The 24,215-nt window shown below is 38.8% G+C and overlaps 1 protein-coding gene across 4 annotated transcripts in view; it reads right to left on the minus strand.

The window, feature by feature from the left end:
* Window positions 1–24,215, minus strand: part of LOC107671162 (C-Jun-amino-terminal kinase-interacting protein 2-like) — a 30,335-nt gene that overhangs the window by 1,013 nt on the left and 5,107 nt on the right. The window contains exons 1-13 of one of the 4 annotated variants that reach the window (XM_016464033.1): window positions 15,787–15,858; window positions 15,553–15,658; window positions 9,743–9,967; window positions 9,532–9,610; window positions 9,096–9,290; window positions 6,697–8,916; window positions 6,270–6,386; window positions 5,530–5,605; window positions 5,161–5,333; window positions 3,832–3,941; window positions 2,576–2,698; window positions 2,098–2,168; window positions 1,861–1,959 (exon numbers count right to left, since the gene is read on the minus strand). In XM_016464033.1, the coding sequence (XP_016319519.1) occupies window positions 1,861–1,959; window positions 2,098–2,168; window positions 2,576–2,698; window positions 3,832–3,941; window positions 5,161–5,333; window positions 5,530–5,605; window positions 6,270–6,386; window positions 6,697–8,916; window positions 9,096–9,290; window positions 9,532–9,610; window positions 9,743–9,967; window positions 15,553–15,658; window positions 15,787–15,803 (3,611 nt within the window). In that variant the 5' untranslated portion in view covers window positions 15,804–15,858. Of the gene's footprint in view, window positions 1–1,860; window positions 1,960–2,097; window positions 2,169–2,575; window positions 2,699–3,831; window positions 3,942–5,160; window positions 5,334–5,529; window positions 5,606–6,269; window positions 6,394–6,579; window positions 8,917–9,095; window positions 9,291–9,531; window positions 9,611–9,742; window positions 9,968–15,552; window positions 15,659–15,786; window positions 15,859–24,215 lie in introns of those variants that run through there. The other 3 variants (XM_016464031.1, XM_016464030.1, XM_016464032.1) reach the window with 3 other exon arrangements.

Here is a 24,215-nt window from a genome sequence, read left to right on the forward strand (position 1 = left end):
GTTATTGCATATTTTGTTTGTTTTCTCGGGCAAATTCTTGAACCAATTTGTTCACAATAAACCAGGATTTAAATACAAATTTAATAAACCAGGATTTAAATACAATTTTGATTTCAAGTCTACTTTAAAGGTGGGGTATGTATTTTTTCAAAAACGCTTTAGAAAACCGAGTCGGGCCAAGTACCAAAACAAACTTGTAGCCAATCAGCAGTAAGGGGCGTGTCCATAGGCGGAGCATGTGTAAGGCTGGGGAAGGCTTAGCCTTCCCCTGGCCACAGGGACTTGGGGCAAAAATGCCACTAAATTGGATAAAAATGCCTCTGCACAAACAAATTAAATCTATTACTTCTGTTGCTAACTAAGTGAATATGAATAGACAGTGTCGATTGCGGCATTAAATTAAGATCCGCTCATGTTGCACTGTATTTCATTTAAGGCGTTTTTACAGTGCTGCGCATTTTAACCAATCACACACATATATGTTGAGCTTAGGAATGCAATGGCCAATCAGAAGCATTCAGATGAGTCATCGTTCAAACTCATCAGTTTTGTTGAGTGCGCGCACGTTCACTGACTGAATACCGGACTCTTGTGAATTCTCTCATCATAAACAAAGCACAGATGTACGTACAATGTAAGTAAGAGATTCATTTAACAGTGTATACAGCTTCAGTGATTATAACCATAGTTTTTTTTTTTTTTTTGAGGGAACCATGTCTGGTTCTTGCCTAAAAAGACGGGTTTATGATGTTAATACATTTGGCTGCTTTTAGCCTTACCCTGGAGTTGGTTCACCCTCCACCTATGGGCGTGTCAACTCATGATGGGGAGGAGAGAGTGCTCAGTGCACAGGACTGACATTAGCCGAGCCAAGCGACAGAAAGATAGAGATGGTGGATAAAAAACAAAAGAGGAAAACGTCTGCGGAAAAAAAAAAGAAGGCTTACGATAAGGCAAGAAGTAGGACCCGTGTAAATATCGGATCAGCTTTCCAGCGTTGGAGAGAACTCAAGAAGCGTGAAGGCCTACGATCGGATGCCAAGGTTGCTTTGTTTCGCACGGAGCTAAACCATTCACGTTAAAACACACAGTACTACCAAAACACATACGACCTGTATTACCATAGTAACACACATTGCTTTCACTTATTGATGACATCATACCCTCGGTCGGCTGGCACAGCAGATTCCACCATTATCGTTGCCTGGGTTGCGTACATATGTGTGGGGTGGAGCTATCAAAATAGGGGCGAGACCCTTTTGGGGTAGGGGCGTGTTTGTTTTGGTGATTTTAAATATCAACATTGGCTACCAGAAATCATTTACCCCACCTTTAAGCCCAGCACACACTATAACACAGAAGCTAGTCACACCAGCTAACTACAAAGCAGGATGCATTTAAAATAATTTCAACAACTCCACAGAAAACTAAAGCTGTGAGTCTGTACAAGTGTGCAGGTTAATGAGCTCTCGTTATGTGCACTTGTGCTTTTTTTCTTGCGTAATTAACATGATGAAAACAATGTATTGTCATAAAAACATCTTTAGTTTCTGTTCTTTAATGTTTTCCCCTTCATTTCTGTGCTAAATGATAAGGCAGAATAATGTATATGTTCATAAGGTTATATTATGTAATTTGGCAAAGCTAGCTGCCTCCTGCTGGGGCCCATAACTCAGGTCTCCTGTCTGCTCCAAAAGAGAGAAGCTTTAATAATTCACACAGCAATCTGGTCTGTGCTCTGATAATGGAGCAGAAACCGATCACTCATTAATTTCTCTTCTCCTCTCTTCTTTTCTCCTTGGCTCGCTATTCTCAGTCTCAAAAGTTTCTTGTGAATGTTATTGTGACGTTTAAACTCACCCCACACACTCAGCTACATGTCTCATGGAGTCCTGAGAGACGAAGACGTGACATGCAAACCTGTTCAGCATCGGGTGCTTGGTGATAAAACCAAAATAACTACAAAAAGACACACAGAGAAAGGGACCAGTCTTTTTTTGGCATGCAAAATCTTCCAAAATTGATCAAATGCATGAAGACTTGTTTTGGGGTTTACTAGAAGAAATAGAAAGTAGTAATGAATGTGTGTGTATTTACCAGTTGTTTTTAGGATGACATCCACAGAAGGAGATGTTTTTCATTTGGAAGAAGTGACTACATCTGTCAAACTATGAAAAGAAATGAGAAGAGGAATTCTAATAAATCTCAAAATCCAAGCAAAATACTAACAATTTAGATATTCTCACAATGTATATTTAACATCTATGTATTAAATGTGTTTTTCTAATAAATAGTCATGCACATATAGAAATTAATAGTATTTCTTTTATTTTTCAAATTAATTTATACATGAGATGAAGACTCAAAAAAGAAAGAAAGAAAGAAATATTAAAAAATCTATGAGATCAAATGACTTACTACTGCATACTACTAGCTTTTCTTAACCCCACTTATCGGATATTTTGTTTGTAGAATAAATTAATCATGGCTGACTACTGATTGGGTAAACAATCCAGCAGGGCAAAAAAATGAAAGCTGCACCTTTAAGTTTTCTCTCTTTTTCTCTCTCTCTTACCTCCCCTGAAAGGTCGTACTCGTCATCCAAATTCATGACTAGTTTCACACCCTGCAGGCTTATTTCCAGCTCACAAATAGATGGGGGATGAAGATGCACCGTCCTCTTCCTTGCAATAGCGATCTGAAAGACAAACAAACTAGTGCTGTCATCGATTAAAATTTTTTTAATAATTAATCGCACATTATTTCTGAAATTAATCACGATTAAACCCACCTAACATTAGCTTTTAAACTTTTATATTGCAAAATTTCCCTTGCAATCTTTAATTAATGTAGAAACAACAAAAAATTAAGTTATCAAACACAAAATTCTAAATTAAACATAGATGAATCCTTAAAGCTACAAAAGTTATTGATTTCCTCTTTTGTTCTTTTTAATGAACAGACATCACAGCAGCAGGGTTATTAGGTTATTTTGGCTGATATTACTTTAAGAGCTGCTGCTGCTGAACATGACGTGGATCTGACACGCTTCGTATTTTCTCTTGACCTTTTCTGGCATGCTTCTGGTCTTAAAGTCTCTACCAATGAGCTGACGAGTTGAATTGAGTGTGTTAGATGAGGGAGAGCTTTGAAAACCACTGCATTTCAGAGACATGTTCTTAAATGTGACTCATATTTAACAAATATTTACATACATGCACAGTTTTAAGGCAACAATAATCGCCTTTTTTGGTAATTTCATGACTTAGCTGACAACATAACTACGACATTGCATGCTCAGTTTCTTTTGCGCTTTAATATGAAATGATATACAGCGCGCCGGCGCATTTGTGCGTGCAATTGAAGAGCATGTGCTACGAGCACAGTATGATGGCTGACAGGACAGGAAAATTTGTTTTTACTGACATACTGTATGGCCTGACAACATCTCATCTGATCGCAGTTCACTGTTGTTCTACTGAAGCTCCCTCGCCACCTCATGCTTGTTTGACTAGCGCCTGGCGCTGAGGCGAAGTTGGAGTGCGCGTCTGATGTGGTTGTAAAGACGTTCTGCATCTAAATAAATGCAATTCTTATCAAGAAAAAAGAGACAGAAGCAGCAGTTGTGAGTGGGGTAGCAATCCCTAGCTCCGCGTAAAATATTTAACGCCGTTAAACTGAAAAAATTAATTGCATGCGTTAACGCGCTAATTTTGACTGCACTAAAACAAACACATTAGTTCTTGCTTGCATCATATGATGTAACATTGTGCATTCAGTAAGTCTCACACAAGTAAAGCACAAACTAATACATTTTCCTGTTTACGGTACCTTCTGCATGGCAGCACACAGGATGCCGTTGCCTTGGTGATAAGGAACTTCCACCGAACCTAGGAACTGCACTCGGAAGCTTTCCATCCAAGCAGGGTTCCTCTTCATTGCTATGAAAACACGCGTATACAGACAATGCTGACTCACCAAGTGCTTTAACAAAAAGACCAGATGTAAAGGCCAAAGAAATAAAATAAAAATAAAACAGTCACACATTGCTTACTAGAAGGACATTTTTACAGAACTTTATACATATTTTTCCCCACAAAACAAAATCCTGAAAACTTTTTCAAAATTCTTACTCATCAGGTCTTTTGTTTGGCAAATAACCTCGTGGGCGTAGTACGCTGGGAAAATCCCTCTGGCCCCTGTGCGCATGTTGTACCCATGGTACCAGTAATCATCCTCCTCTTCCTCAACAAATAATGGATCATCAACATCTAACTCCAGCTCATCTGCATGTCGTGGGATGAACCTGAGGCGTGGGCATTAAAACTTGCATTTGCATTGCATGCAATAGATATTATGAGCAGTCAATTAACTGTTTTAACAGATACTATAAAACAAAGATTTCGTTGAGGGTTTGTGATTGGACATTAAACCAGACTGGAACTTTTTGATTAGAGCTACTGTAGGTGTTTTTAGGTTATAGTGTGGGCAGCATTGCTCACCTGAAGACCGCTCTGTGAGTCTGATCTCTTTCTTCTCCATTTATAGTGCACGAGAAAATCCCAAAGGACTCTGTGCCTGAAACACACATAATGCAGATGCATTATGTCACTGTATATGGAGATATAAGCCCCAAGGTAGACTCTCTGAGTGTGCAAGTGTGTGTGTGTCACAGAGTACTGCAAAACTCATTTAGAAGCAGGTCATACAAAATCCTTCATCTTCTGATGTCATCTCATTAGGATTATTAAATATCCTTTCTGTTCAGCAAGACGGGCTCCTAAATTATGTAAAATGATCATCTAAATCTCTAAAACTGAACTAAAAGGGCTCAGAATGGCTCTGTGAATGGGAGTGAATTTAATATGGTAATTTATTTTGGTAATATACAACAATTTATTTTGTGTTTCCTCCTTGTGCATATTTTTGTATTAAACCTTTACAGTAGCTGTAAAAATGTTGCTTTATTAGTCATAGTTTAATCGCGCAAGAGAGCAAACAATAACAAAGGATAGATTTTTTGGCGCTAAGAAATCTTTCAAAGTGAAAGTTAATGGGGTCCAAAACAACACTGGACCCCATGACTTCCTTTGTATGGACAAAAAAAAAAACACTTTTTCCCCACAAAACAAAATCCTGAAAACTTTTTCAAATTCTTACTCATCAGGTCTTTTGTTTGGCAAATAACCTCGTGGGCGTAGTACGCTGGGAAAATCCCTCTGGCCCCTGTGCGCATGTTGTACCCATGGTACCAGTAATCATCCTCCTCTTCCTCAACAAATAATGGATCATCAACATCTAACTCCAGCTCATCTGCATGTCGTGGGATGAACCTGAGGCGTGGGCATTAAAACTTGCATTTGCATTGCATGCAATAGATATTATGAGCAGTCAATTAACTGTTTTAACAGATACTATAAAACAAAGATTTCGTTGAGGGTTTGTGATTGGACATTAAACCAGACTGGAACTTTTTGATTAGAGCTACTGTAGGTGTTTTTAGGTTATAGTGTGGGCAGCATTGCTCACCTGAAGACCGCTCTGTGAGTCTGATCTCTTTCTTCTCCATTTATAGTGCACGAGAAAATCCCAAAGGACTCTGTGCCTGAAACACACATAATGCAGATGCATTATGTCACTGTATATGGAGATATAAGCCCCAAGGTAGACTCTCTGAGTGTGCAAGTGTGTGTGTGTCACAGAGTACTGCAAAACTCATTTAGAAGCAGGTCATACAAAATCCTTCATCTTCTGATGTCATCTCATTAGGATTATTAAATATCCTTTCTGTTCAGCAAGACGGGCTCCTAAATTATGTAAAATGATCATCTAAATCTCTAAAACTGAACTAAAAGGGCTCAGAATGGCTCTGTGAATGGGAGTGAATTTAATATGGTAATTTATTTTGGTAATATACAACAATTTATTTTGTGTTTCCTCCTTGTGCATATTTTTGTATTAAACCTTTACAGTAGCTGTAAAAATGTTGCTTTATTAGTCATAGTTTAATCGCGCAAGAGAGCAAACAATAACAAAGGATAGATTTTTTGGCGCTAAGAAATCTTTCAAAGTGAAAGTTAATGGGGTCCAAAACAACACTGGACCCCATGACTTCCTTTGTATGGACAAAAAAAAAAACACGAACACATTTTTCAAAACATCTCATTTTGTGTACAGGTTTGGAATGAAATGAAGGTGAATAAATAACGACAGATTTTTGGGTGAACTATCCCTTAACTCTATTGTGCACGGTGTTAAATTTCACTTACTGGAGGACCGTGACGTGCTGTTGACAAACACATTGAGGAACTTCTTTGAGAAAGGTAAATCCGCCTCCGGGGAGGAGTCTTCTTCAGAGGAGCTTAACAGCAAATCAGGTCTCATGCCTCTTACCATCTGACAACACTGGACCCCATGACTTCCTTTGTATGGACAAAAAAAAAAAACACTTGAACACATTTTTCAAAACATCTCATTTTGTGTACAGGTTTGGAATGAAATGAAGGTGAATAAATAATGACAGATTTTTGGGTGAACTATCCCTTAACTCTATTGTGCACGGTGTTAAATTTCACTTACTGGAGGACCGTGACGTGCTGTTGACAAACACATTGAGGAACTTCTTTGAGAAAGGTAAATCCGCCTCCGGGGAGGAGTCTTCTTCAGAGGAGCTTAACAGCAAATCAGGTCTCATGCCTCTTACCATCTGACCCTGCCCATAAATGTCTTCATCTTCATCAACAACTTCTTCATCACAGATAGTAGAGAGTCCATCACTGTCCTCACTAAGAACTGAGGTACAGCGCTTCAGGCTCACCAGTTCAAGGGTTGTGTTTTCATCCACCACTAGGGTGTACTTCATTGAATCATACGCCAAGGAGTCATTGATGGGCCGGTCAGAAGTTGTGTTCCTCAACTCTCGCACACTCTCATCAATAGGTGGGGAGCTGTCCAAGTAAGCCTCGTTTCCGTAGGGTGAAGGTACCTTGTGAAGATCCTCCAGAAAAGGGGAGGTATCTTGCTCATCTTCATCATTATCTGTCGAATACGTAAGACTGAAACAGTGATTGGTCTGTGCTGTTGGGATGTCCAGTGTAAGGCTGTTTTTGACTTCTGTGATTCGCTGCAAAGTGAGCTGATCGACCTGTGTCTCCCGTCCCTCGTCCTTGTCGCTGATTATGCTCTCGCTCAAGCTGGGAGACTCCAGCTCCTTCATTCTCTCAATCATCAAGTCATTATTTGGCTCCTCCTCTTCTTCTTTCTGCTTGTTTTTTAATGAGTTCTGGGATGGGAAGTCCTCCGATTCATAATTCTTTGCCCTCGTTTCGAATCCCTCTGTAAAGACGGGTGTAGCGTTGCCATATATGGGGTTGCTCATGTACAGACAAGAGTCCGTTCTCTTGCTTTCCTTCTGTCCCTCTTCAGATACATAGCTGGCTTCTCTCTCCTTCTCTTCATCCAGTCTCATCTCTGAATTTTCAGAGGTCACCTCCTGTGACTTTTCTTCAGATTTCTGCTTTTGTAAATTGCAGAAATCCATCTCATTGAAAGTATCTGTTTCCAGGTCCGATGAGGGTGAGATGGTGTCAGAGATGGAGGCTGAGCGTTTGAGGCACTCTTCTGGGCAGCTGATTGGGTAGGAGCCTTCTGAGATCATCCTGTTGACCAGGTTGCTAAGAAGCCACGGAGAATCAGAGTTTTCACTGAGCTCGTCCTCGGACTCTGACTCTGAGACTCCCTCGCTGTTACCATCATAGTCGTCGACAGAGGGCACGAGTTTGGGGCCAACCGGCAAATAGAAGGAGCGTTTGAAGCTTTCAAGACTGTGGTCAGGCTCAATCTTCAACAACAGCTGCTGAGAGCCACTATCCTCACAGGGGACGGCAGGGGGAAGAGTCTCGTCTGGATCAGCCTGGTGCTCATATCCCTGTTCGTCATCTACATTCTGCAGGCCCATCAGAGCTTGGCCATCATCTTGTTGTGACATGTCTGGGCTGGGATCTAGACCTGCTGAAGGTTCTTGTTTAATTGGGTCAGGTTGACCCAGAAGAAGAGAAGCTTTTAGACCTACAATACCACTGTCCTGCTCAGGGTCCAGCTCCTGGTCCAGTTCTTGGTCTGAGGTTGGGGAGCTGGCTTCTTCAATGGAATTGGTGAGGTGCGAGGAACGCCCGCTGCTAGATTCACTGGTCAGGTCCAGCTCTGTCTCCGAGATAGAGGAAATCATGTTACTAGCAAGTGGACCACATGCAAATGCAGCCTCAAGTTCCCCTTCAATATCAGAGTCTGATCCAGGAGAGCTAAGGTCATCGCTGTGGCGGTCTGACTCTGCATAGCGTTTGACATTCATATCAGCGATACCAGGATCGGAAGAAGGAGAAGTTGTGTCATTTGCAGCAGCAGGTTGACCCAGATGCATGTTTCGAGGTTCGTCCATAGCGTCAAGGACATCTGATCGACTGGACGACACGTAGCTAGAGACAGAAATGGACTCAGCTGGTTCAATGCAGGGGAACTCAACGTAAGAAGAGGCCTCAGCTTCCTTGCAGGTTTGATCATAGGTATCCTTACTCATGAAGTCAATGTCAAACTCTTTGTCCAGCTCCTCATCCGATAGCGGAGTCTCTGCATCATTACCAAGAGGTGCGGTTGAGGACAGACACCTACTGGTGCCATCATTTTCCAGCTCTGGGTCATCAGCGGTCTCCGTGGTCACAGTATAAGTGTCACTGGGTCGAGAGTGGCAAGGTCGATGTTTGGCATGACCATTCAGGTCGTGGTCGACCTCAGTGTCGGAGCACTGGGAAGTGCAGTCATCCACTGAGGGAACAAGCTCACTTAGAGTGGATTCCTCAACATCAGGTTTCACCTCATTCGCCTCAGACCCACTTGATGAGTTATGTTGACCAAAGGAGCCTGGTTTGGAAGACGAGAAAGATATGGAATGAAAAAGAGAGATGGAGGGGAATTGAGATAAGTGGACAAGGAAAGGACAAAATTAAAAATGTTGTTGGAGGTATCGAATATAACCACGATCATGGATATATTGTATATTAATTTTGATTAGCCATTAGCAACACGATCAGACTTCTTACCGTATTCTGGTCGCTCTCGTCTGTTGCCTTCAAAGTCATACAGCAGCGGCCTTCCAGGTGACTGATGAAGACCACAATGACCTGGTGGGTTTGAGGGTGTACCATTGGCAGAGGCGGTGGTGTCTGGAGCCCCCGGGCACGTAGTAGTTACATGGGAACCATCCTCGAGGCAAGAGTGGTTTGGAGACAAGCAACCTAAAATGTTGAGTAAAATGATTAACAATGGACTACAGAAATATCTACAGAAATATCAAGAATAGATATTAATCAATAGAATATGATCAGTGACGTTCTGATGCAATAATTGTATGAATAGTTTAAGTTTGTATAGAGCTTTTTTTGCAAGCTGTTCATATATTTTGGAATCTGTTTTGGAATTCTGTTTTGGATTCTTTTATATTATTGTTACATATACAATATATATACAAACAATTACCCTGTGAAGTCGGGTTTCGAAGAGAATCCTGCCAGCTTGACTTTCGTGGTGACACGTTGCTGTTGTTGTTCAGGCAGTCCTGAGATTAGGACCAAAAGAAGAGTTTAAATACAGATAACATATGTTTATTCACACGCATATATATATTTATTTATTTTTTTTTATTTTTTTATTTATTTTTTTTTTTTAATCAGGTGTGAGTTAGAGGTACCTGTGAAACTGGCGCAGTCAGGTTTAGAATGGTTGGGCGGCTCTTCAGGGTGCCCAGAATAGGAGAGGGGGGAGGAGATGCTGATGGTGAGGGAGGGACATCAGGATCTGCATCCTCTTCTTCTTCCTCATCATCTTCATCATCGATCATCTCAAACTCTTGGAAGTCATCTTGGAATGAGCACACTGGGTGGTGGAAATCATTCTTTTCTAGAATTAAGCAGTCCTTTACAACAAAGAAGACAAGAAAGGAAAGAAAAAATATTTTAAATATTTTATCTGAAAATAATTTAAAAAATGTCTGGTGTAGCACTGTAAAACATTACCATAAAACAATACTGCAGCCTGAAACAGGGGTGACTGAGTGAACCAGTGAAGAGCAATTATACACAAATTCAATATCCGCAAATATCAGTCAGAGCAAATGCTTCTCATGTTTACCATGCATGATTCAGCATGACCTTTTTCTCTGCTGTTAATGTTGTGTTCCATCCTTTAGTTGGGCCATATGTTCACCCTGGACTGGATGAAGACTTGACTGCTAGCCAGGCCATAATTTCTGAAACATGTGCTATTATGTATATATAGATCGGTGGTTGCAGGAACAACAAACTCTATCTTGCAGATATGTTTAATGACAAATACAGCATATGTTTATGACTGTAATATTGAAACTAACAGTGAGTTTAAAGGTATATTTTAGATAAAAAAAAACTAATTGAGGTTACAACATGAAATAATTTAGTCATCCTTCAGTTTGTAAAAAATACAATAAAAATGTATTTACAGTAATGTGCTTAGAATTGAAGTCTATGAGACAATTATACAAGAAAATTTGAAATAAGGAATGTGGGACTCATATTTTTGATAAAGTACATAAAATTCTTTATTTTATAAAAAAAATAATAATAACTAAGTCCATTACTATAAGCTTGTTTTCATATTCACCCAGGAATATTCCTTTATAGTTATAAAACTAAATGTAGGGCGTATACTAAGTGTAGGACGGGACTAGATTTTATCGATCAGTAATTGACTGGTTAGTAAAAAGTGCACATTACACCCAAACAGAGTCAGACTTAAGAGTCAGAGTCTTATTAATCATTCACAATGTATTAAGAAAGTAAATAGGATGAATTTTGAATTAAATTTTGTCTTTAAAAGGGAAAGTGGATGGACTGTGGATGGACTGAACAAAGATGAGAGAATCATGTCTTATGGGGAAGGGCAGATGGTGATCGAGGCTAAAGCTCCTCAGGTTTCAGCGCCCTTCCAGGAAAACAAGTCAATGCACTTACATAAGCCTAACGTCTAATATTCACCTCAATTAAGAACCCACACACGAGTTAAAATTCTGTTTGTTGCCTGGCAAATGTGTGTGGGTGATGTCATTAAAAGTCTCACACTGCATTAGATTCACAACCAGCTGGCACTGCAGGGACCTGAATCTATACGCCATCTCTCGAACCAAATCAATACCCCTAACTAGCAGCAGTCAAACACACTATGACTGATAACCACACTTAGGAGAGAGACATACATGCTGTAATGCTGTATTGACGTAGTTCTAGCTGTCCGGCATGAGTTAGTGTATAAATGCTATGTTGAAACTCTGTCGTTCTGATATTTCCAAGGATGAGGCCTCACCCCTGACCAGCACTGATTTTACATCCCTGCTCAGAGACAGAGTCAGCATTACACCAGCAAAAAGTGTTCTGCTGAGCCAGCCGAACTCACACAGAAGTCATGAATGAATGCAGTGCTCTCGATGTTGACCGCATAGGCAGAGCAAGAGAGAGATGAAGAGGAAAAAATAAAAGATGCAGTGTTAGAAGGTAAAGGAAACACCGTAAGATTGTCAATAGAGAGCTTAAAGAGCACACGTACAGCACACACACACATCAGCTGTATACTGCAGTAAATGCAGGAAAGAGGTGGGGCCACTGATGTCTCAGACAAGTATCTATACTAATGCAGAGACATAAACTACAGCACATCACTGCATAATTGAGGGCTCTTGAATAGTTCATAAGACAACCTATTCATCAGTTAGTCAGTGTTGCCAGATTTATTATAGTTAACAAAAAAAAAAAGTAAATTTTTCAAGCTAATCATATTTAGTTTACTTTAAATTAGACATAAAACAAAACATATATTATAGTATATTATTATGAATCTTAATAGGGAAGACCACAGGTAGTTTTTAAAAATGTTTACACATTTTTTTTTACCCCAATAAATATTTCTGAAGGTAAGCTTATGTTAATTAATTTATTTATTTATTCATAAACGTCTCATATATTAAAGTCAGGGAAGGGAAGCAGTGCTCAGGAAAAGAAAGGAAAGGAAAGGAATGCAGTGCTCAGGAAAGGAAAGGAAAGGAAAGGAATGCAGTGCTCAGGAAAGGAACGGAAAGGAAAGGAAAGGAAAGGAAACGAAAGGAAAGGAAAGGAAAGGAAAGCAGAGGACAGGAAAGGAAAGGAAAGGAAAGGAATGCAGTGCTCAGGAAAGGAACGGAAAGGAAAGGAAAGGAAAGGAAACGAAAGGAAAGGAAAGGAAAGGAAAGCAGAGGACAGGAAAGGAAAGGAAAGGAAAGGAATGCAGTGCTCAGGAAAGGAACGGAAAGGAAAGGAAAGGAAAGGAAACGAAAGGAAAGGAAAGGAAAGGAAAGGAACGGAAAGGAAAGGAAAGGAAAGGAAATGAAAGGAAATGAAAGGAATGCAGTGCTCAGGAAAGGAAAGTAAAGGAAAGGAAAGGAAAGGAAAGGAAACGAAAGGAAAGGAAAGGAAAGGAAAGGAAAGGAAAGGAAAATCGTGAACATTTTTACTGTCAGTGCCTAGGGGGAAAAATATAGTTCACTGAACATACGTTGACAACACGTTATGACAACATGTCCCAGTACTGAAAATCTACCATTTAATGCTCTTAAAAAATTGTTATTAATTGTAGAAAAAATGAATTCAAATATAAAATATAAAATAACTGAAAAAGTTCAGTTAAAATCTACTTTCATTATACAGTTCATTATTCATATCATTCAGTTCATAACTCTTGTCTGAATGTATGTCAGATTTTACTCAAAATCTGAGATATAGTTCTTGAGACAACTTCCCCATGTAACTATCCCTTGTCAACCCTATATATGCAACCCTATATAAGATTCCAATAATAAAATAATACAAAAAAAAAAAATCCAATAAAGCAAATGAAAAAAAAGGTCCAATAATAAAATACTGTGAAAACAGACATAAAGGTCAATACAGTGTTAGCAGGAATCGCCCACCTACACATGCACTGTTTTCTGCTCCACCCTCTGAGCTGATGACATCCTCTGGGGTTCTGAGCCACAGTACCGCTCAGTTTAACAGATTGCAATGTGATGAAATGTTACCAGCTAATTATTTCCACTGTATACATGAGTTAGAAAGCCGATGTGTAAGAAATGCACAAACAAAAATGTACATAGAACAACAAACACGTACTGAGTTTTCACACACACACACACACACACACACACAGAGTGAAAACATCTCACCCTCTTGTCTTTGATCTCTCATTACGAGCAGTTTGGACAGACACTAAGATGACACATCTCATGCTGCTTAGCTAATCCCTCTCTCTCTCACACACACACAGTCATCAAACACTATAAAACAGCATTTTAAGGACAAAAACCTGACGAATGTCTTCAAACATCTGAACAATGTCGTGAGGTTTGGTAAGTATATGCGGAACAATTGACAAATGTTCTAAGGTGTGCAATTATTTTCAGGGAAACGCATGGCAAAAGTAGTACCAGGCAGGTTTTGACCGCATTACATGTCCATTTCACTTTGCCAAATGATTTCAGTTATTTCAAATGTCCTTACGGCTTACAACAGAAAAAGAACCAAAGCCAGCAACGAAAGTGACCAAGCAAATAAATATAGTAAACAACAACATAAAACGACAAATTATTCCATCAAACAAAACTGACCATATTTAATTAGTGTAAACACATTATTAGTGCCTGCAATTCTATGTATGAATGAATGTATGAATCTCCAAGTCAGAAATAACTTGCAGTCTTTTTTTTAAGCTTAATCTTAATAAGGGGTGCACAGCTGGGGAACAAATAATGGACAATAATATAAAAAATTTTATCATAAGAATTAACAAATTCATGAAGATCCTAATCACATTCATAATGTGCTCTTTTGAAACCAATATCAAGCACTTTTTTAATAATAAAATGATTTTTTTTCATCAAAACTTTTTCTACTCTTAAATTCCTTTTCTTTTCTGCTGATGTAGAAATTATGTAAAAGGGTTAAAAAAAGTCATTACTATTTATTTATTTTTGATACATTTCTTTAACTGTTGAAATGAAAAACACAATCAGAAGAGTCAAAAGGATATTTCATTTTTTCTCCAGGAGTTTTTAAATCATATAAAAATGTGTATCACTAGAGATGACACCTCAAAACAATACTAATATGAAGTTAATACAACCAATGAAATCTAAAAAGTATTTCCAAACCTTCAACTATTGTTCATAAAAATCTTGAAGGTTTCTTATGTAACTGTTCTTAGTGGCACATTGGAGGCACAGAGGATGTCTTCTGTGATTTCGTAGTCTCTAGTTGCATAGACAAGGGACAGGCCCTTCAAACACGTTGCAGTGTTGCTTCCACGTGACATAATCCTGTGGGACAGGCATTTGTGTGTGTATGTGTGTGCTGAATTAGAGCCACTAACTGTGTCAAAAAAAGAAAAACTGTAGCCTGACACACTGGATGGACTCTGCCGCCCACTTTGAGATCAACCAACCAATCAATAAACGACCAGCCTATGGACCGTCCAATCACCATCCAGAACCAACTAATCAGTCTGCCTACATACCGAACAATCTGAGGTCACTGCATGCTATGATGCCCACAGACTGCAAATGTGTGGATCGAATCACTCCATTTAAATCAATTTGAAACACCAAAGGTACATGAGGTGTTATAATCGAAACAATACATGAAAGTTTGAATATTTTGCAGAGAACACAAGCAGAAAAAATTTAGGAGCAGGGTGAGTAAGAGGAAGTGGTTTTGTTGTAATAGGACTGAGGTGCAGAAAGCTGAGAAGAGTTCTGCATAGCAGCAAACTTCACTGGGTCACCTGCCCTTCTACTGCAGCCATGGCACACCGCCACCGCAATAAAACATTTACAATCCCTCAATGCAGCCAGCACACACACATAGTATCAAATATAAATATTTCCACAATCACACTCCTACATTTGGGTGTTTTACAGTAGTTCAATATAAATTCATGTTTTCGTTCCATTGGATGTTAACATTCAGAATTCAACTGAGAATGTTTTTTTAAAGGTAAATCCTGAATTTGAGTTGAATTTGAATTGACGTAGCAAACAGGACACAGAATTGCATCAAAAATCTGAATGTAAGGGATTAGAATGGAGTATGGAAGTAGAACTGATTCAAAGGAATTGAAATTCAGAGAAATTCATATAACTGTAATTTTTTAATAGAAAAGTAAAGTCTGTTAAAGCTTTTTGGAAAACATTTAAAAAGTGTTAAAATTTAAGGTTTATAAGCATTACTGGCAGATGGATGGAAGGGTGGATGGATGGACAGATAGACCGAGAGACGGACAGACAAATAGACAATAACAACAGAGAGAGATGGAGCGACAGAGATGATAGATAGATAGATAGATAGATAGATAGATAGATAGATAGGATAAAAACATAAAACAAAACAAAATTAAATAGACAAAAAACAAAATAAAATAAAATCATGCATCGTAAATGTTTGATACCTTTTCGTAAGGGTCAGAGTCGTAGTTGAGGCCTATGCCACAATCATCTGTGATTTCAGACAAATCTTCATCATCAAACTCCTCCAGACTGATGTCATGAGCCGGCCTGCAAACAGAAACAAAATAATGAACACACCAGGTCTCCCATTATTTGAAATACTCAAATAAAATTATGATTTTCTTTAAATGTACTGAAATCAGCAGGTTTGTGTGAGGGTTAGGAAATATCATCACCTCTGTGTGAAAACCATAGCATCTATGCGATGTGCTGGCTAATACAAGTGTGTGTGTGTGTGTGTGTGTGTGTGTGTGTGTGTGTGTGTGTGTGTGTGTGTGTGTGTGTGTAAGTCTGATCTGAAATATGAGCTGCCAAGACATATCAGCTGATTCCACATACACACACACACACACAGGTAGCTAACCTAAGCAATCCACAAGGTCACTCAGATTAGCACTCTCTTTCATATGCACACACACACACAAACACATACACAGAAGCACAACACCAGCTAAGACATGGCCATACACACCTTTAAACAACATCATTTCTCTCTTCCACCATCCCCGTTCATTATTGATAAGTGGGTTAGCATGCTGCTAAATAAGGCCAGCCTCTGTTTTGCCTTATTTGGCTCTGCTTTGGCTCAGCAAAATGCATTAACCCGGATTCTGGTGTATGCTACCTGCTAACGCAGGGGCGATTTCATCTCAGCTGAGCTCCACTCAGCTGACAGCAGTGCTGCAATGCAGCTTTTCACAGTCAGAGCGCCACAATCACACAGATCTGTAATGTATGGAGGATCCAAGACAGAACAAGAGAAAGAGGGAGGAGAAGAGAGACTTGTTTACTGGGTGCCCTTGTCTGAAAATATTGATTTTTTTTATATATCTCTGGAATCAGAAGCAGAAGACCCTGTTGTAATGCTTTAATTAGTAAGTGATACAGCTATTAATCTAATAATATTGCTACAGAAAGAACTTAAATAGTTAACAGAGGATGAAAATTATGACAGAGGATGATACGCATTATATAAAGGTTAGTTCCGGCTCTAAAATCTGATTGGATGTGCCACTTTCACAGCTGTTGCAAAAAATTTAATATATCTGACTGTCAGTGTAATTCTAAAAATTATGCAGGATAAATAAATAAATACATTCTGATCCCCTGTGTATAAGGCTGTTTCAATCTGTAAACCAATATCATATGCACATCATAAAAACAGCTTCATGTGGGCAAACATGATTTATAATGTGACGAAATACTTCCTGAATGCAGCTTTTGCTCATTTGTGTTGTTTTGGTCTTTTAATGTATTCTGTTATCATCTATGCTGGCACTCAAATCCTTTTTACTCACAAGACTCATTTAAGTGAATCACATTCATCAATAATGAGTCATTTTGTTCAAGGTTTATTTCAATGTTCATGCTATTCCCGGTTATTGTGTCACAGGTCAAAACTGCTGAACTCATGACTAACTATTCTGACAAATGTTACCAGCCCTCTTCTAAGAACCACAAATCATTTCATCAATAAAGTATACCTACAAAACAAATGCTAAACCATGAATTAATCTGCATTTAACATGAAGCCTTAAGCACTACAAACTAGGCATGGGACGATAACCGGTTTCAAGGTATATCGCGGTTTGGAAAAGTCACGGTTTCAAAACCACTCAAATTTTTCGTTATACCGTTCCTGCGGTATGCGCAGTTTTTTTACGTGTCGTCAAAGACGGAAAGTGTAGGACTCCCTCAGTTGTGTGCAGCGAAGAGCATAACGAGTCACACGACCCCTCCCCCTCCGATTGGTGCGAGCGGTCAGAGTCACCTGTGTGTGGGATGGCCGAAGGAGATGAATCCCTGGAACATTTTACCCCGTCGAAAAAGACGAAGTCTGCCGAATGGGAAGTTTTCGGGTAACGTAATAAACATGGTAACCATGTTCCGTACACAACGATGTTTCGTACAGATGACGTTTTAGCGCCAATCGCTAAATAAATACTTCCAGGTCGTACATAAACTATTCTGTGTCATCTTCATTTCTCCCTCTTTCACCCCCGATCAAGACAGAGACCCACCCGCCGTTTGTTTCAGTGTTGAAATAAATACTATTTGGCTTGCTACCGAGGCAGATAACATGGCTAATTAACTAGCTAACGTCAACTAGTTTCCTCCCTCACGTTACTTCACAGAGCGGGGAATAGCAGACTAAAGTACTACGTTTCTGCAATTTAGTACAATAATTACATTTAGCGGGTATCACGTCTATACTTTTAAGCATCCTGCCTTTGTTTACATCTGTTCAAAATCACGACATTTAAAAAACAAACAAACTGCTGGCTCTAAGGTGTCTTTGCCACTGTTTGAGTGTTGTATGGAGAAAGGCCGTGTGTGTGTGTAACACACTCGCGCTTTCTCTTTCCTTATGTGTAGACTTGTGCCGGTATTCGGTAATGCGATATATCACGGTAATGAATATGCACGATATTGTTATCGTGGGCCACATCCTCGTACCTCAACGCTCCAAACTTAATCCAGGAAAGGTGAACATTCCTGCATCATAACTTGGACTGAAAGAAGAATGTGTAAAAAGTGAGCAAGTCTCCAAAAACCTTGTTGAGCTGCAGGTTTAATGACTGCATTTTTTATTAAAATTATGTTTTGATTATGTTTTTTATTACTGAGCTGCAAGTTTAGGCTCACTTAAGTGACTGCATTTTTTTTTTCATTTAGAAGGAATTTTTTTTTCTACAGAAATTTGTTCTGATTATTGTTGAGCTGCAGGTTTAGGCTCACTTAAGTGACTGCACTTAATTTAATTAAGAAGAATTAAATTATTTTAATTATTTAGCCTGACATGTTTACTGTTCCAAAATGTTCTAAATGTTTCTTAAAAATAAAATATATTGTGTTCAGTGGGAAAAAAAGGTTGTTTTTTTACCCAGACATTTGCAAATAACATATTTTAGAGCTGGAATCGCAATACCGTGATACAGTGAAACCGTGATATTTTTAATCTAAGGTTATACCGTCAGAATCTCATACCGGCCCATGCCTACTACAAACTCTCTTTAATGCCTCCATTTCAGAAGTCTTACTATAACATCAGTAATGGCATTCGCTCAGCCCTTCTTTTAAAAAACAACAAGAAATAATACTAAAATAGTATTAACATACTTGAGGTGTGATCTGAACTTCTGTCTAAACCGGCAAGGCTTATTCAATTTGGCAATCAAGTGGCTTTTGGAGAAGTGGGCACTACCAAGTATCAGTGTCAGATGTACTGGGTTCCAGGCAGCTCTTAAGTGGTTAAGTGACTTTTCAAAAGGTAGTTGTACTTGTTCTTTCACATTTCTGTGGGCTTTTTGACTATATGATACAAATAAATGCTCTCGTTTGACTTTGTCTGATTTCATTCTAATCAACTATGCAAATGTAGGTTGTAGTTCTCTACTTTTGGCAGTTTAGGCTAAAAGATATTAACAAGTCTAAAAGTTAAATCTAGAAGTTAAATATTAAAATTGCACCTGCACTGTAAAATGTTTTGTCATTTAACTTAAAAATATACTTCATGTGATACAGAAAGAGAGAGAGGTTTAAAATTGAAAATTGTTCAAAGTCATACAGCTGTGGAAATGTTTCAGTACCCTGTCTGTCAAACCCTGATGCACAGAATCTCATCACGTGTGCTGACCTGTGGGTCAGATTCCAGATGAATGAACAGGAGAAGGGCTGGTATAATCAGGGATGCCAGGCTATTGTTGACACTGGCACCTCACTCCTCATTTTCCCCCAACATAAAATGGTAACCCTTATTCTACTGGAGCACAACAGAACCAGACTGGAAAGGTGAACTACGACTAACTATTTCTCACCTCTAAGCAAGAAATGAGTGGATTTTTTTCATGCTTCTAACTAGGCATGGGCCGATTACCGGTTTCAAGTTATACCGCGATTTGAAAATGTCACGGTTTTAAAACCGCTAATATTTTCCGTTATACCGTTCCTGCGGTATGCGCTGTTTTTCATGTCTCCTCAAAGACTGAAAGTGTAGGAATCCCTCAGGTTGAGTGCAGTGTAGAGAGTAACACGACCCTCCTCCTCCTGTTGGTGCTAGCGAGCGGTCAGTCACGTGTGTGTAGGATTGCCGAACTTAAGGAGCTTCCCCTGGAATTTACGCAATCGGCAACCGGACGTTTTTTGTCTCATTGCAAGCAACTCGTCTCTGTTCTGGACTTGCACAAACTGCGTTTCAATGCAATCGTTCTCCAAAATGTCATTTATGTGAAAATATGAAGTCTATAAACGCCCGTTAACAGAGGCCAGAGACGCTGAAGACGGACGCAAAGAGAAAAATACTGTAGCAGGCAGATCACTCACTGTTCATGATGCACAAACTATTGGAAGAAAATCCTCAATACTAATTTGGGAGTTTATATGAATGTGTTTCTGACTGTCTTCAGAAACGTTTACGTGGCATTTTCTTTTCATCTGGTCTCTGTATAGTTCATATTAAAGCAGTGTTTCTTCTATCTGCTGTTCCAGAAGCGCCTCCTACTGTCAGAGAGTGAATCTGCGTCTCATTCAGAGCTTCTGCTGTTTGCTTCGTTCAGGCATGTAGTATAATTTCACAAAGCTAGTCAGAACATTCTGTTTTTGCTTCAAACTGGGTTATTAAATCAAATTATGTATATGAAATTATATAAATAAATTATATGAAATGATATGTACATGAATTATATAACTAAAATTAAATAACTGTGTAATTACAGATTTAAACATAATGGTTCATTAAGTAAGGTCTTTATACACCTCTGAAAACATGTATGTATATTTTATTGCATTTCTGTCAATAGATCGATGTAAATATTACACATTGCACCTTTAAAGCAGTGTTCCAGCGCAGTGCTGCTTTGTTTACAGCGGTAACCAAGGAAACGATGTATCTGGTGTTCCTGAAGCGCCTCCTGCTGTCAGAGAGTGAATCTGCATCTCATTCAGAGCTTCTGTTGTTTGCTTCGTTCAGGCAAGTAGTATAATTTCACAAAGCTAGTCAGAACATTGTTTTTGCTTCAAATTGGGTTATTATTAAATCAAATGATGTATATGAAATTATATAACTAAATGATATGAAATTATATAAATGATATGTATATGAATTATATAACTAAAATTAAATAACTGTAATTACAGATTTAGGTTAAATAAAGATGTCAGTCTTTATTTTTCTTCTTTTTAGGAAACAAATCAAAGAAAAAATAAACAAATTCTACTGTTCCTAATATTTTGTATGTTGCTCAAAAACAAAATATATTGTGTTCAGCTGAAAAAAAGGGTTTTTTTTGTTTTTTTTTTACCCAGTCATTTAAAAATAACACATTTTAGAGCTGTAACGACAATACTGTAATACTGTGATATTTTTGCTTCTCATCTCATACCGGCCCATGCCTACTTCTAACAGCTGTTTGCTCTTCTGTGACTTGATAAAGCAAAATTATTATTCTTTTACCCAGATGCTCCAAAAAGCCTCAAACTTTCTGAAGAGGAAAATATGCTGAATGTATAGTTCACCTAAAAATTAAAGGGATAGTTCACCCAAAAATGAAAAATCTACCATCATTTACTGTTGAACACAAAATAACATATTTTGAATTTGAAGAATGTTTGTAACCAGTTGCTGTTAACAATTGACTTCCATAGTATGGAAAAATTACTATGGAAGTCAATGGCTAAGAGCAACTTTTTGGGTACCGACATTAAGGGTGCTTTCACAGTAGCACTTTTGGTGCGCACCCGGGTTCGACTGACATCAGAGTTCGGTTCGTTTAGATGATGTGAACACTGTCTTCTGAACTCGGATGCGCAATCGCGAACCGTACCCGAGTCCGTTTAAAAAGGGTGGTCTGGGGTACGGTTCATGTGAACTCCGGTACGGTTCACTGCTGATGTGAACGCAATCGTACCAAATCGCGGAAGTGAACCGCTATTAATGACGTATTATTTGATAAAAATGTGTATTTGTGTGTGTTTTTCGCTCACTTTCCTGACGAGCGTGACTGACGTGCTGCAAACAGAGAGCTGTATATCTCATTTCTGTTCGCCTTTAGCACTCTTTAGAACGTAAGTGCCGTTATGTACCGAAGCTTTGTAAACAAAACGAATGGTTCAAAAACGTAAATATATAAAAGTGCAGAGAGCAATGTTATGCATTTGCTGCCTTCTCCAGTGCCGTCTTTACTAAGCAACGGGGTAAACAGCTGCTGGCTTGGTGACGCAAACGAACCGCGGAATTTAATTAAAGGGACCAGAATATCTTAGAGACTTGAGGTAGTCTTTGACTCAGCAAGCAACCACCTAAACCACCCAAGCAACCACCCAAAGTGCTCTAGCAGTGCCCCAACAACCACCCAGAACACCCTAGTAATTGCATTACAATGCACTTACAACCACCTTAGCAACCACCTAGAACACCCTAGTAACTCTATTACTATGCACAAAACAACCTGTAAAACCACACAGCAACACCCTAGTAAACACCAGAACACCCTAGTAACTGCATTACTATGCACAAAACACCCTATAAACCACAAAGCCATGCCCTAGTAAACACCAGAACACCCTAGTAACTGCATTACTATGCACAAAACACCCTATAAACCACAAAGCCATGCCCTAGTAAACACCAGAACACCCTAGTAACTGCATTACTATGCACAAAACACCCTATAAAACCACAGAGCAATGCCCTAGCGACCACTCAGAACAACCACCCTAGCAAAAAGATAGTAATGCCCTACCAACCACTCAAAACACCTAGTAACTGCATTACTATGCACAAAAACAACTAGAATATTTTGCCAATGACAAACGACACTAAAAACTGCTCATAGCACCCTAGAAACCACATAGCAACGCCCTAGCAACCATCCAGGAGACCCTAGCAACTACATTGCAACATGCAAAAAAAACATTCAAAGCAGTTTAGTAACTGCATAGCAACACCTTGGTGACATTTCAGCATTGTAGTAAGTTTTGCATGCGCAAACATTATGTGTTCTGACGATAAGGAATGGATTATTTATTGTTAAATAAATTAAAAAGGTGTGAGCGAATAGGCGAGATCATTAACTGTAAGTCACAGCGACAAAAAGGTTTAGTACTGTATGTCCCATCTCCAGGGCCGCAGATGGGATGTTATTCACATAATTAATCAAAGACGAAACACCTGTTTTCTCAATGAACTCCTAACCTCTCCATACACAGCCTTGTCAATCTTGTAAATGAAGAGATTATTTATTAGGATTCTTTATTGATGACCACGATGATTTTGATGGCTCTTCATGTTTGACTGTTTCCCAAAGCCCAATTTTTTGCTCTCTCATCTTCCCAGCAACCACCAGTTGGCCACTCCAAACCCATTAATCCTAATTACAAAAGGTGGGGCATGTTTCAGGCCCTGGGGGATGCACATACGCTGCCAATCATTGGCTGTTGCCATAGTAGCCGTGATGTGCAAGGGGTGATGTCACACCATTAACAGAACACCATTGAGACACACAGCAGGTTAAGTAGGGTGAGGTCACCTCTGCAGCGGTCACCATGACAACATATCCCAGCAGAGATGGGCTTAATGTGCTGAATCATGCATCTATTCTCCAAGCTGGTTTGTTTTCAAACAATGATAACTTCTGGACTGTTGCATGCACTGAAAATTCAATACATTCCAGATGCAATAAGTCAGATTAGTGTGAATAAAATAACAATATAACTATCAGAAACTACCTAAACATTGATTTTTAATGTATTTGATTTCTGCTAATAATAAACAACCATAACATACTATAGACTACAGACAACTTTCCTTCAAGACATGCATTCTTGTTCTTACTAGGGCTGTGTGATATTGACATATATATATATATATATATATATATTTTTTTTTCCCCATAACGATAATTAAACGTTGTTGTTGTTACTAACTGTATTTTTAGCTGACCTCATACGTCATCCGCCCGGAACTGCTTCCGTTTACAACAGTGAGCGCAAGCTAGATTAAATTGATTATATTACGTTTTAAATATGGATATTTTTCTTACAAAAACGCAGCGATTCGCTACAGGAGGACTTTGTTCACCCCCCGGAGCCGTAGGAGACACTTTTTTTTTTATGGATGGGCGCTTTTTATTTAACTTAACTCAAATGATTCATTCAAAAACAGATTAGTTTAGGCAAAAACAGACAATAAAACAGACAATATTTGTGTCTAAAACGTAACTCACTCAATATTAACTTAACTACTGTGTAAAATCAATATATTCGCAATCGCGCTCATACGCTGATATTCGTGAAAACGGCATTCTTGTGATATCACATCATGTGATATTACTCAACTATATCATAGGTCTTCATCCCTGCTCCTGGGGACCCACTTTCCTCCAGAGTTCAGCTCCAACCCTAATCAAACACACCTGAACCAGCTAAACAAGGTCTTCAGGATCACTTGAAAAGTTACAGGCCAGGTGTGCAGAAGCATGTTGGAAATAAACTTTGCAGGACAGTAGGTCCCCAGGAGCAGAGTTGAAGACCTATGAACTATATCATATCTTATAAATATATATTTTTTAAAACATACAGGGTTATTTTTTGCTTTCATAACTTGAAT

This window comes from Sinocyclocheilus anshuiensis, unplaced genomic scaffold, assembly GCF_001515605.1.
Source record: "Sinocyclocheilus anshuiensis isolate Anshui unplaced genomic scaffold, SAMN03320099.WGS_v1.1 scaffold1141, whole genome shotgun sequence".
Lineage (NCBI taxonomy): Eukaryota > Metazoa > Chordata > Actinopteri > Cypriniformes > Cyprinidae > Sinocyclocheilus > Sinocyclocheilus anshuiensis.